This window comes from Lactuca virosa, chromosome 5 (genome assembly GCF_052849685.1).
Source record: "Lactuca virosa cultivar CGN04683 chromosome 5, Lactuca_virosa_CGN04683_v6, whole genome shotgun sequence".
In the NCBI taxonomy this organism is placed as follows: Eukaryota; Viridiplantae; Streptophyta; class Magnoliopsida; order Asterales; family Asteraceae; genus Lactuca; species Lactuca virosa.
This window is the reverse complement of record NC_136430.1, coordinates 454493466-454507715: the sequence shown is the minus strand read 5'-3', so window position 1 is coordinate 454507715 and position 14250 is coordinate 454493466. Positions and strand designations below refer to the sequence as shown.

The following is a 14250-nucleotide window of genomic DNA, read 5'->3' as shown; positions in this document are numbered from 1 at the left end:
TATATTTATTTTTTGGGTCCTCGTTTCTTGGCATATTGGATCTCATAAACAAAAAAAATTGTTTACTGGTTTATATTTAAAAGATGAATGACCAAAAAGAAAATTTAATATTATTGATTGGTATTTTATAATGTTACCCCTTATTGATTGTCGATTACTTTCCCAATTACCATGTAAAAATGAACATGGAACACAATGGATCGGGCCAATATAGACCATCATGATCAAAACAGACCTGTCAAATTGGTCCAAAAAGTCTAATCTAGTCTAATATGCATAAAGGGTTGTACATAAGGATTGCTTAGATATTATTATCACATTGATTTTCATACCGGAACGTGATGATGTTACCAAATATTGATACCGTCTGTATGTGACATCATCAAAAAATGTCACCTCAACTAACAACCGGTTGAGTAAGTGGTAAAGAGTGAAACAAAAAAAAGTGTCAAAATATAATTTAATTAATTTTGGAAATGTCTGGTTTGACAAAAAGAACCGTTGAAGTGGGAAGTTGAAAGGGTTGGTTGGGTCGGTGTATTGGCGCTTGATATAACCTTTTTCTTCTTCTGCTATTCATTCATCCCCCTCGCTGCTCTCCAAACACCGCCGGAGACTCAATCCTGATCTCTATAACTCCGCTCCCCTGAGACCCAAGCACCACCATGGCACCATCCTTCACCGGACACTCACAACCATGCCTACAATCCAAAGAAGATATCAAGATAGTTGTAAGTGTTCATTCTTATCATTTTTCTCTTCTCCCATTTATTTTAGTTTTATTGGGTTTTTTTTCCCTTTTCCGATCTTCATTCATCCCGCTCATTGCTCTCCAAACATCGCTGGAAACTTGTTTCTTTGAAGAAGAAGAAGAAGAAGAAGAAGAAGAGGGTTTTATTTCGAGGGGACTATCTTTCACACCACCGTTTCCTCCTTTCTTCTTTCATTAATTCATTCCCCGGCGTTCAAGAATCCTCTGCGTTTCACTCTTCGTCTCTTAGGTAAGGTAACGTTCTTGATTTTTTTTTTTTTTTTGTGTGTAATTTTTTTTGTTAGTTATTTTCAGTTAGGCCAAGATTTCTCAGGTCTGTCTTCATTACTGGATTCATCAGGCTATTGGGTTGTACCTTTATGCTTTGTAGCTGTATGATGTCTGGTTGCGATGTCAGTTTGGTTCACCGTCATCATCGATCAAGAAAAAGAGTACAGATCTTTCCCCTCTGATTTCCAGGTAGTGTCTTTGTTTGTTTAATTGTTTGTATTTTTTCAATAATGACGTGACGTGTTTTTTTTTTTTTTTTTTTTTTTTTTTTTTTCTAAGCATGCGTCATCATTGCTAAAAGGATCAACCACTATACCCAAGGATCTACTAGAACTATACCAAAGGTAAATTAATGACATAATTTTACTTAATTGTAACCTTAATTAACACTACGACCTCTCTGAGTTTCTTTCTTTTTCTCCTCCATTTTTTTTTTGTATATATGTGATGTTCTCTCTGTTTCTCAATGTCATTGTGTGATATGTAGATGATAAGAAAAAGATTTAAAAACTAAACCCAAAAGCATTTTTAATAGCTTCTTCTAGTCCACCATCAAACCAGTAGAAGAGTAGTAAGGGACTCTCTCCTCCACTCCTACTGCATTTCATTTAAAAAACTATGTCTTTATTGTTTAATTTTTTAATTGAAGTTGTTTTTTTGATTATAAAGAAGAGATAGATGCATAGTTTGTGTAGACAAGAAACTAATTATACACTTCAATCCTACAGGCTAGGCTACAAAAGTTCAAACTACATCAGATGTTGGACAACCAAATGTTTAAACTGCATAAGTCATTTTTAATGTCATATTACTTTTTTTCTTTTTAATGTTTATAAGATCAGAGTATGTATGTTTGATGCTTATGTTTCGGTCATTTAAAATAACTTTCACTTCAATTCTTTTCATAGATTTGTAAAATAACACAAAACATCAAATGAACGGAATTGGAATCCTTTCCATTTCCTTGTCAAGCATACATACACATGACAGATTCCAATTCCTTTGACAAATTCCAATTCCTTTGACAAATTCCATTCATTTCAAAAATATTATGTGAACCATATGTTCCCTTACATTACTCTGAGATTAATTGCTATTCTTTTTTGCAGTTCCTTTGACAAATTCCATTCATTACTCTGCAACAAGAAAAGGTTTTAAAAACCAAATAAAAAACTTTTGGTGGAGAAAAGGAAAAGAAAATGGTTCCAGAGAGTCAAAAGTGTTACCATGTACTATAAAACACTTGATGCTTTTTATGTGTCTTATTTAGTTTTTCTGCTCATGTTTAAAGGTACATTTTTTTATTTCCATTGAATGTCAAATACATTGCTTTATCCACTGATTACAAGCTGACAAAGCCTGGAAACGATATGCAGGTGTACAGAAATACCCTGCTGTTCCTAAAACCTGTGCTTATCTATTAAAAAGATGCTGAAAATTGCACTTGTTAAGTACGCCTGCTAATTCTTTACAAAAGATATATGTTCTTTTATTTGTTTAAAACATGTACTTATATTTAGCGAGTTGGGACATCAAGGAAGGGAAATGCCACATGGTGTGGTCTTTGGTGGGTTAATAATCATTTCTCTTTTGTGAACAAAAATATTATATTTGAGAATTTTGTGAAAAAAACTTCAATTTTGTCAGAGATGGAGCTATTAGAGAGTATGTTAAGGCGGATTCGGATTGGGTACAAATAAATTTATCTGAATTTTGTATAGATACAAATGGAAGCCACATCTCAGTCAACTATTGGTTATGTAATATGTATGTCACTTGTGTGCTAATTTCTCCTTGGTTGTTCTGTACCTTTCTACACACAATGTCTTGTAATTTTCTCCCTTTCATACTTTTAAATGGTTAAAATATCATTGACATTTCAGTTGCTAATTACTTTGACATTTCAGTTGCTGAGCTTGGGATTCCTTCTGATAATAGTGGTATGATATCAATTGCACTGATAAGATTCTTTACTGAAATGATGCAACAACCTTCAACAAAGAACTCGTATTGACTGGTAATATATTATATTATATATTATATATTATAGGTGGTTGGAGGAACTATTGCCATCTCTTCCATCAGCAATTGAGGTTAAGGTTGATTCATTTTCAAAAAAAATTATTCAGGTAACTTCAAGTCCTTTTGTTGAATCACAATTTTGTGTTTCCCTTTCAATTAATATACATCAGGATAAATTTGGCATGTATAATTTGCATATTTGAGAAACACTTATTGATTGTCATTGCTACAAAAGTAATTGGATTTATGTTTGTAATTTCTTCCTGCATGATTTTAGAGATTGAAATTTGGTGGGTTGAAATGTTAAAAACAAGTGGGCAATATAAAGAGAGTGCTGGTGTTTACTTTTGTATATCTCATGAGATAATAATAATTTCTTATATTTGTTAAAAAACTTCAATTTTTCCTTTTTTTGCAGGAACCTCTTCATTCATCCGTGATGCTTTTGTTGTTACCTTTAGCATCTCATTCTTTCTGGTGGCAATTTTTGTTACTGGATCATATCTTCATATACACTTTAATAGATAATTTTCATTACCAACTATAACAATATATGAATGATTCATCTATCTTTTTAGGGTAATATTGCATGTTTGGTCCCTGAGTGTAGCTGATTTTTTTCGTTTTTGGTCCTTTTTTGAGGTTTGTAACGTTTTTTATTCTTGTTCAAAGTAAAATGACATGAGTAGTTGATATGTTTCATACATGAATGAAGTTAGTTTAAAAGGAGAAGATTATAAGACATGAGTAGTAGATACATGGGGTTAATTTTGGGGATTATGTTTTCAAGGATACTCATGAAGGATAGCTCTACTTTTGATCACCATAGTTACTGATCGTTATTATATTGTCAAAGTTTTAAATCGTCTTTATTATTATTATTATTATTATTATTATTATTATTATTATTTTTAGAAAGATCCATATATTAAATCGTCTTTCTTTAAGCTTCAAATGGCATTATAATGACCAATCTTGCAGGTCCAGTTGGTGATGGAAGAGATGGCATTAGCTCATTTGTATCATTTTAAAATCTTATTTATTCAGGTAACTTCAAGTCTTTTTGTTGAATCACAATTTAGTGTTCTTCGACTTTTCACTAACTCTGTCTTGTTTGTTATCATGATAACAGACTTAAACATCTCCAATAACATGAGTTAATCCTTCATGATTTCTGCTATTTTGATTACCGATTTAATTATTTTCCATATGAATTGGTGCTTTTTAGGGAAGTAACAACCAATCCATCACCCTTTTCTTTTCTTTTCTTTTGTCCACCAAAACCAGATGATGTTTGTTTCTACAATATGTTATACACCAAAGGTTTCTATTTCTTGTACACTTATGCTATTTCTTTTCTTATCAACTCTATAAAATTTCTGCACTTATTCTTTTTCCTACATGGTAACCTGATTGCAAATGTTGTTGGTGGAAGTCTTGAAATGAAGTTGTATCCATCAAATGTGTAAGTAAATGCCAATTGTTTCTTCCATACTGTAATAAATATAATCTTTCATGCAATAATGCATCTCATATGTGGGACAAACTTGGCCCTAAAAATGATTCTCCCAAAATTGGGCTGATTGGGAGGGAAAGAAAGGCAACAAATTCCAATTTTACCCTCAGCCTCTTCACATTCAGCAAATAGAAACAGCTCCATCGACCCTCCCATAAGTCATTTTTAATGTCATTACTTGTTTTAAATGGTCATGAAATTAGAGTATGTATGTTTGATGTTTTATATAATTATTGTTGAATCAAAATCCTTTCCATTTTCTGTCAACCATACACATGATGGATTTCAATTCCTTTGACAAATTCCATTCATTATTACTCTGCAACAAGAAAAAGGTTTTAGAAACTAAATAAAGAACTTATGATAGAGAAAGTAAAAAAAGAGGCCCCCGAGAATCAAAGTGTATGCTTTTACCCTTAACACTATAAATCCCCTCATGGTTTTTTTTTTGTTATTGTTAAAAGGTACACCTTTAGTTCCATTGAATCTCAAAGAAGGTTGTTGGGTTATTTGTCTTCATGGAAACAATATGCAGGTGTACAGGTATCTATAGTTACGAGTCTATGACCCTGTTTGTGTATTTCCAGACATACCCCTCTGTTCCTAAAACTTGTGTTTATTTATTATCTTCAGGAAAAGATGAAGTTGTATTGCATTTAGCCCCAAAAGAATGCTTAGAGCTTGTTGTAGTCCATCATCAAACCAGTAGAAGGGACTCTCTCCCTCCCTCCCTCCTGCTGTAATTCACTTAGAAAACTCCTTTTCTTTATTATTTAATTTTTTGAATTGAAATCGGTCTATTGAATATAAGATTACAAAGAAACTAATTATACACTTCAATCCTACAGGCTACTACACAAGTTCACATTGCATGAGATGTTCAACAACCAAATGTTAAGGTATAGACTAATAATCTGTAAGTTTTTTTTACCTAATTAGTATATTGTATGAAAGTTACACACAGTTGTAAGAGTTTAAATTTTATTATTTTAAAGTTATTTATTTATTTGCCCCTACAGCCAGATTTTTTCTCAACATGGTTCTTTTATCTTCTTTTTAGGGAAGTCACAACCATCACCAGATGATGTTTGTTGCTACAAAATTGATGAGAAACATAAATTAGGATGGATTTAAAGGAATAAAGAACAAGGAATTGATTAAAATCTTAACACTATCAAATCCTTTATTTATTCTTCTTTCTATCCTGACTGACTTAAGCTATTTTCCTGTTTTACCCTTTATTGGGCCTTCTAGACAAAACATATAGGACTCTTTCTTTAATGGTATTTGGGCAATCAATTCTCAATTAATATCATCACTCCTGCCATAAAAAAAAGTCAAAAAATTTACCCATTTATAGCCTAGTACTTTTAGCTATTTTCTTATTAGGTCCTTATACTTTTAGATTTCTATAGCATTTTACTTTCATCTTTGAAAATTCTACCCAATTATAGCACTTTTTCTTTTTTCTTATTGTGACATTATAATTTGAGTGCAGAATGTTGTAATAAGATTAAAGGAAAGTAGGATGCAATATATAATAAGAAATCACTAAAAGTTCATTGCTAGGTTTAAACCCTAGAATAGATCTTCAGGTCCCTCTCTCTCTCTCAGTAGTTACTTAGTTTTTATAGTTTGTTCATTATAGCATCGTACTTCCATTTCATTTTGTGACAACATTGTAATTTCAACTTTTTACTTATAAGGGCATTACATTATGAAAATTCTTTTTCAAGTACAATGCTATAATAGGAAATGCTGTAGTACACAAATCAATAAAAGTAGATTGCTATTTCTTGCATTTAAACCAACATTGATGTATGCTATTTATTCCTCTTGTTTTAGAAGTAAAGCGTGTGGATGTTCCTGAGATGAAGTATACATACATCCGATGATTAAAACAAATTTCTATTTTATATCCCAACCAAAAAGGTGGAAGCTGGGATGGGAACTGACTCTTGATCTTTCTGTCTGAGTAAAAGACGAAAATGCCCTCCGCATCATTTGAAAATTTTTGACTGTTGATTTCAAAATCAGTTAGTATTATAAGATTTGAGAAACCTATGTTTGATTTCATGTGTAGACACTACATGTATTATTTTTCAAGATTTTAAGTACATTTTATCACCAGATATCGCCACTACACCGATGCACTTAATTCCAAAATATTTTGAAATCATGATTCGTTAATAATGCAGATAGAGATGTTCATAGATCCCCATTGGCTACAAACATAGCAACAACATCCTAACAGGGGACATTAATTAGGGTTCATTCTGTTTCAGAAGCAACAACCAAGGTGAAAAACAACATGCACACAAACTTATGTTCTTCAAATCTATTTCATTCCATTTTTTATTATACTAATTCCAAATTTTTTATTATCCATCAGCTGTATAGCTTCCTCATATTCTTGTAGCTGCAAGCTGTGATCAAAGGTGAAGAAACTATAACTTTTGTTACTGTAAATCCATGAATTTTGTATTGGAAAAACGTATATTTGTTCCTGGAAGTAATGGCCGCTATACTAATATAATGTTGTTGATCATGAAGGGTAAATTTGTCCAAAAATATCAATTTTGGCTGGAAAGTAGGAGTGATGGGTGAAAAGGTCGATAACCTTATTGTTTTGAAACATGAGAGATTCACTAACTTTATTAAACAAAAACTGTTAACTTAAACATTCTCCAATCATTGACCACTTCTATTTTTTTTTTAATTAGACTAATTTACCCTCATGCTACTTTCATTGTTATGACAATGTCGTCTAGGTTGATCTTGATCATGTCATCTCTACGTTAAGCAATTTTCACTGCTGATTTTACAAAGTATAAAAGAGATTCCTAGTGATAGTGGTTAAGCATTTGTTTCAAGATTCTTTACAACCCTCAAGAACTCATATTGACTGGTAATATAGGTTGTTGGAGGGCTGGGGTTAAGGTTGTATCATTTTAAAAACTTCTTATTCAGGTAACTTCAACTTCTTTTGTTGAATCACAATTTAGTGTTTGATTTTGGCTAACTCTGTCTTTGTTATCATAATAACATACTTAAACATCTCCCGATAACATGACTTAATCTTTCATGATTTATGCCATAAGAATTTGGTGCTTTTTAGGGAAGTAAAAAACCCAACCAAAACCAGAAGATGTTGCTACAGTTTGTTATGCAACTGAGACACCAAAGGTTTCTTCTTATTCACTTGTTTCTTTTTATTGTCTTTCCACTTATTCTTTTTCCTACATGGTAAGGGGGCTGTAGTACTTTTCCCCATGGAAACCAAACCTGATTGCAAATGTTGTTGGTGGAAGTCTTGAAAGCAACTTGTATCCATCGAATGTGTAAGTAAAGGCCTTTTGTTTCAACAATATATATATATATATATATATATATATATATATATATATATATATATATAATGTAACTTGATTTTTGGGGGCATAAGGTAAGCTTAAGTATTAACTTTTAACTTTATTTTTATTTTTATTTTTTTTAGGCAATGCACTTTGATTACATTCTACCTTTCAACTCTTTTTTTATTTAGAAATTACACCTTTCTTTTTTTAAGAAAGTAAGGATTTCATCTACTTCTTTTTGGTGGCAATTTTTGTTACCGGATCATATCTTAATACTTTAATAAATAATTTTGTTTTACTATTAATACTTATTGGATGATTTTCATTATCGAGTATCAATGATTCTACAACAATAGTTTTAAGTAACAATATATGAATGGTTTATCTATCTTTCTAGAGTAATATCATAATTTTGGTCAATTAAGCATCCCACTTCCATTTCTTTTTGTTACAGCATTGCATTATGGAAATTCCATTCACTTTTAATCTTTCTTATTAGGGCATCATATATAATGAAATTTGCTTTGTATCGTGATGACATTATGCAGATTTTTCGAAGTACAATGTTAAAATAGGAAAAAATGAATGTAGGACGCTATAAAACACAAATCAATGAAACTCAAATGAAACCATATATCCAATGATCAGCCAATGCTATATTAGGGAGATGCATACTACTTTTAACTATTTTCTTATTACGACATTATATTTTTATATGTTTACCCAATTATAGCATTACTTTCATCTTTTTTCTTAATAGGACAATTATTATGCTTTGAATATGCTTTTTGTTTCTATGGCATTGCTAAAACAATCACTGAAAGTAATTACACCACAAGGAAACTACATAGGGTTATCTTCTCAATCTTTTAATTGGTTTTTTTTCTTTATAATCCGATTTAGCGTGTTTCAGAATGTGTTTCTATGATTTTGTTGATAATCATGGTGTGTTTGGATAGTTTTGCTGATCGTTTGATAATGTATTTTAAATTCTGTCAGCATTCTTATGAATAACCAATGTTTATTGTGTTTCTTTTTTCTCTTCCATGGATTTGCATTATATTATTTATTAATAAGAGAAATCTGGTCAAAATCTTGGATCTAGTCATGATTTTAATATGTTAGGCTTACCATCATGCTACTAAAGCAAACCTATGTATTGATTGTCTATTTACGTTTTTACTCAATTTTAATCTTATTGTAAAGTTTGCCATACGAATCTTAATTTATGTATTTCTACATGTTTCAGTTATTATCATCCAACAATTCCTCTTTTTGTGGCTATTTATTAGAGTAACTAAAGCAATCGAGAGCACCTACAAATCTGGAAAAAAGCTAAAATGATTATATACAATGCCACCAAGGTAAGAAACTAATTCTACTTTGCTAATTACTTAATAATATGAGAAATTAAGGTTGCGTATAGTTGCGGAAAAATGGGCCGTTTTCCGGAAAAAATTTCCAAGAAAAATGAGAATTTTGAAAACGTGCGTTTAGTTCGTTTATTTTTTCTAAATTTTTCACACCGTTTTATAAAATTACAAAGAAGTTGGAAATTTTCGGAAAACCGATAATCATTGTTTTCCATATTTTTCTAATTCCAATTTTTTTCTAAAATATAAACACACACCCACTCTCTCACCTCTACCTACCCCCACCTTTACACCCCCAACCCACCACACCCCTATCTATCCACCCACCCACCCACCCCCCCCCCCCTTACACACACACACTCACACAGTTTCTAAATTTTCCAATGAAAACTGAAAACGGGAAACGAAAACTAAAAAGGGAAAACGAAAACCGGAAAATGAAAACTGTTTTTGCGTTTAGTTGCGGAAAAATGGGCTGTTATCGAAAAAAGTTTCCAAAAAAAATAAGAATTTTGAAAACACGTTTAGTTCGTTTATTTTTCAAAACTTTTCCCGGAAAATGAAAATTTTCTCGATCGTCTTCATCCCTACCAGGTAGCATTCTTCTCTCTTCTTTTTGCTCCATTTTCTCTTTCTATCATCCAATGACTTGAAGGATATTGATCTCTCTTATATCACCAATGAACTTATTTCTTATGTTATCTATTTCATAAACTTTGTATCATTACATTGTTGAAACTATTAATTACATACTATTGTCTGTGTGCAGATACCACCAAGGAAAACTGCAACATCCTACAGGTTCTTATCACAAGTTCTCAACCACTTCTTTTCCCTTCTGCATAAATCCGTTACTCATGACATACATTCAATGATAATTTTTCTGCTTAAACAGCATGTACTCATCTGTCTTGTTGGCTACAACAGACTACAGTGTAGCTAGATAAAGTAGGAGCAACGATTCTCATTGTTTTTTTATATGGACTGTTAGATTTTGTTGCTAGTTTGCCATGGTAAACAACAAAATGGACTGTTAGATTTTGTTGCTAGATAAACAGCATGTTCTAATTGTTTTTTTTATATGGACTGGAATTCAATTCCATTCCAATCTCACATTTGGTTGCAAATGATTACGTAATTGAATTCCATTGGATTCCAACATCCCATCCTAAAACCAATGGAATTCAATTCCCAACATTTCCTCCTTGAAAAAGTAAAATACTCATATACCATTTTAAATCTAAAGTTTCACAAGTAAATGCCTCTGGGCTCTAGCCTCTCCTAATGGACATTGTTGGATAATATATTTGTAGCCAAATGAACTCTTATCTTACCAGAAGGTCCTTGAATCCAGTCACTTTGTTCCTCTATGAGCTTAGAGTAAAGTTCAAATGTAGACAAAGATTTTGGTGTCATGGAGGATTTTTCCTCTACAGACTTTACAGAAACTGGAATATGTTTGTTGAGATATACAAGGTATTTGTTCAGATATACAAGAGGAAGAAAACACACAAAACTATGGAAGTTCACTTGCCATTTGATATAATTTTCTAGGTTTAAAATTACCTGACTCTTCTATGCTTGTTTCTGCGATTCTACTGTTGTCATCTAATCCAGAAACTTGAAATTCTACTGTTGCCATCATAATATATCAATTAATGATTTTTCTACTGTTGCCATCATAATATATCAATTATATGAAATATCTTTATAATCAACATTCATAATATATCAATTAATGATTTTTCTTGTTGGATAATGCAGGAGCCTGGATCACTCATTGTTGATTCTTACAAAGAATATTATGAAACTAGGTGTTTCTTTACCAACAAACAAACATGCATACACTTTTATACAAACCTTGTGATGTTTATGAAACAGTAAGACAATGAGAAACATGTGGGAAAATGCAGGAAATTCACATGGTAGTAATTTTAATTGCAGTTTTTGTGCAACCATAGAAATTAATCCATCAGGGTTCCAGTTTTTAATTTGTTTTTCTAACTTTATTTTAGATAAAATTCAAAATATTTTATAGATAATTTTGATTTTTTGGTCCTATATCTTGTTTGTGTATTAACACTCTTGTTTAAAATGATCTGAGTAATGGCCTCATTTCTTCTAGATGTATGGCATTTTGAATGCTATAATAAGCTAATGTGTATACTATCTAGATACCCCTTTTTCCCTTCCTAACATTCTTTTGAACTATGTTATAATGTGCTAAGTTGGTGAAGGGTAAAACGGTCATTTATCATACTCAAATAGTCTTTATGTATGCAATATTTTAATGAAAGGCATGAACTGTTTCAACTTTTTCTTTGTTCCAGGTTCCAATCCACTCCAGTCCAATCCAATCCAATCCAGGTGATAACAAAACCATCATGTTTAAGCTTTGTGCTTTATCTTTTATACTTACTATGACATTGTAAGTTGTTATTTTTTTCATTTTTAAATACAAAAAATAGCAATCTACTTTCATTAAAGTATTTGCATTATACTTTTAGTTTTTGTATTTTTCAAAGTAAAAAGTAGGATGCTAAAATAAATAAGTAAACAAAAGTACATTGGTATTTTAAAGTAAAAAGTAGTATGCTTAAATTTTTAGTAAGATATTTCTATAATATTTGTGATCAAATAGATTTATAACTTCCTAAGTTTTTAAAATTTCAGGAAAGATGTCACAATTCTTATTAAGAGACACATTGAAACGAAAGCAACATACAAGTGTACGTTTCATAAACAAATGCACCGATGATGCAAAATCTGTTGGTAATATATCTGCCCCATTATCTACATCAGCATTGTCGTCATCATCATCTCGTACCACATTATCATCTGTTGGTACTGTATCTGCCCCAACATTTGTTTCACATGTTGGTGCCACATCATCAACACATGCATCATCCATACCTACATCATCCAACCAGTCATCCTTACCTACATCATCTACCCAATCATTTGTACCTACATCTATCCAATCATCTACACCTGCATCTACTACATCATCTGTACCTAGATCCACAACAAATTGTAGTGAATCGGTTGAGGAAAATGTTGGCGTTCAACATCAAGGGTATTTACTTGGATCTACAGGACTTGATGGGCGTCTATATATTGGAGTGCGAGATAAAGAGTAAGTTAAAATTCTTACATTTTTATCAACATTGAGCTTCATGAATTTTACAATGCGGTTAATTTTTTCTTTTGTAGGTTATTTCCTTCGGGCCCATGTTCTTCCCTTATCTATGAATCCTTTGGTGAAAGAGCTGATTTAAACGGGTATAGCTGGGCAACTTTAAGCGACGAGACAAAACTCCTTTATTGGGATGAGTTTCATGTATGTATCTCGTTTATGCAATTATTAGGTATTCGTTAACTAAAAAACTCATCTATATATTTTGTATTGTAGAAAAAGTGCTATTGGGATGATGAAAAAATTCCGTTAGTCCAAGCTTGTTGGGAAAATAAGGCAAAGGAAAGATATAGACAATATATCTACAACATAAGATCAAAATGGAAAAAGTATGTATCTCGTTTACGCATACCGGTGGACCGGCTTCTCATTCCAAGATTGCTTCTGATTTAGTAAGTACTCATTTAATTTTATATTATAGCAATCTACTTTCATTTAGAAATACCATTATCTAGTTCTATTTTGATTTTTATAAGGACTAAGCCTAAATGCATAAAATAGCAATCTACTTTCCTTTAGTTTTATACTATAGCATTCTAGTTCCATTTTGATTTTTAAAAGGACTAAGCATAAATACATAAAATAGCAATGTACTTTCATTTAGTTGTATGTTATAGTTTTTCTAGTTCCCTTTTGATTTTTAAGAGGACTAATCCTAAAAAGTATGTTATTTTATTTTTCATTTTTAAAGAGTGGAGCCTAAATGCAAAAAATAACAATCTATTTTCATTTACTTTTGTATCATAACAATCTAGTTCCATTTTGATTTTTAAAAGGGTTTAACCTAAAAGTAAGTTACTATTTTTTCATTTTTAAATATCTAAGCCTAAATGTAAAAATAGCTAGCAATCTATATATATATATATATATATATATATATATATATATATATATATATATATATTGTATATATGTAGAAGAAGCTTTGGGGACATGATCCGACACACCATGAACTATTCTTGTATACACACACTAAGAATCACGATGGAGTGACTTTTTTAGTTGACAAAGCTAAAAAAATTCATGTAAGTTTTATTTTGATTTTTTTTGTATAAGTTTTATCTCAACACATTATAAAATTATAGGATGATTTTATGGAACTATGTGATCGGTTGGAAGCGATAGGAGAGAAAAATGATGAGGACAAACTATTTTATGATGTTGTTGGGGGACATGATCGAAAAAAGAGATTATATGCATTTGGAAAGCGCATTCGTTCTAGTAAAGGATCTTCTGAAACACATCGCGAACAATATGAGGATAATAATGCCGAGACAAAAGTCGAGATTGAGAATTTGAAGAAGTTAGTTGAGACGCAACACGAACAATATGAGGATATTCAACAAAAATATAAGGATGCTCAGAAAAAGAATGTGGAGTTTTAGTAGAAAAATGTGGATGTTCAAGCAAAGTTTGAACAACTTGCACAAGCAATGAATGTCATTAACACATTTTAAATTTGTAGCGACTTTTGATTTTGAAATATGTATCTTTTGATGTATTGGATATTTCTTTTAGTTTCTATAGAAATACTTTGTTATTTTTGGTTTTATATTAATTGTATTTTGTAAATTGATATAATAAGGCAAATTAAATAACCGAATTTTATAGAAAAAATGGTATGGAACGATTGTTATGGAATTGACTACAAAAAAGTTGTTATGAAATTTGCTACGGAACAAATGACTACGGAATTTGTTACGGAACGAATGGCTACGAACTTTGCTACGGAACAAATGGCTACG

At 31.2% G+C, this 14250-nt stretch overlaps 1 protein-coding gene across 2 annotated transcripts; it reads left to right on the top strand.

Annotated features, from left to right (window-relative positions):
• The first annotated feature begins 470 nt into the window (after positions 1-470).
• Positions 471-14003, top strand: LOC145114483 (uncharacterized). Of its 2 annotated transcripts, XM_079050497.1 has the most exons (23): positions 471-1001; positions 1086-1231; positions 1322-1386; positions 2152-2333; positions 2419-2609; positions 2690-2809; positions 2926-2982; positions 3093-3171; positions 3483-4529; positions 5045-5123; positions 5214-5319; positions 5429-5479; positions 6426-6879; positions 6973-7018; positions 7498-7921; positions 9229-9300; positions 10079-10110; positions 11074-11189; positions 11640-11676; positions 11983-12445; positions 12523-12649; positions 12722-12897; positions 13591-14003. In XM_079050497.1, coding segments are annotated over exons 18-23 (846 nt in total). In that variant the 5' UTR covers positions 471-1001; positions 1086-1231; positions 1322-1386; positions 2152-2333; positions 2419-2609; positions 2690-2809; positions 2926-2982; positions 3093-3171; positions 3483-4529; positions 5045-5123; positions 5214-5319; positions 5429-5479; positions 6426-6879; positions 6973-7018; positions 7498-7921; positions 9229-9300; positions 10079-10110; positions 11074-11147; the 3' UTR covers positions 13592-14003. The 2 variants fall into 2 exon arrangements, with proteins under 2 accessions (XP_078906623.1, XP_078906624.1); XM_079050498.1 differs by lacking the exons at positions 471-1001; positions 1086-1231; positions 1322-1386; ... (10 more) ...; positions 6973-7018; positions 7498-7921 and having other exon boundaries at positions 8343-9300.
• Positions 14004-14250: the final 247 nt, after the last annotated feature.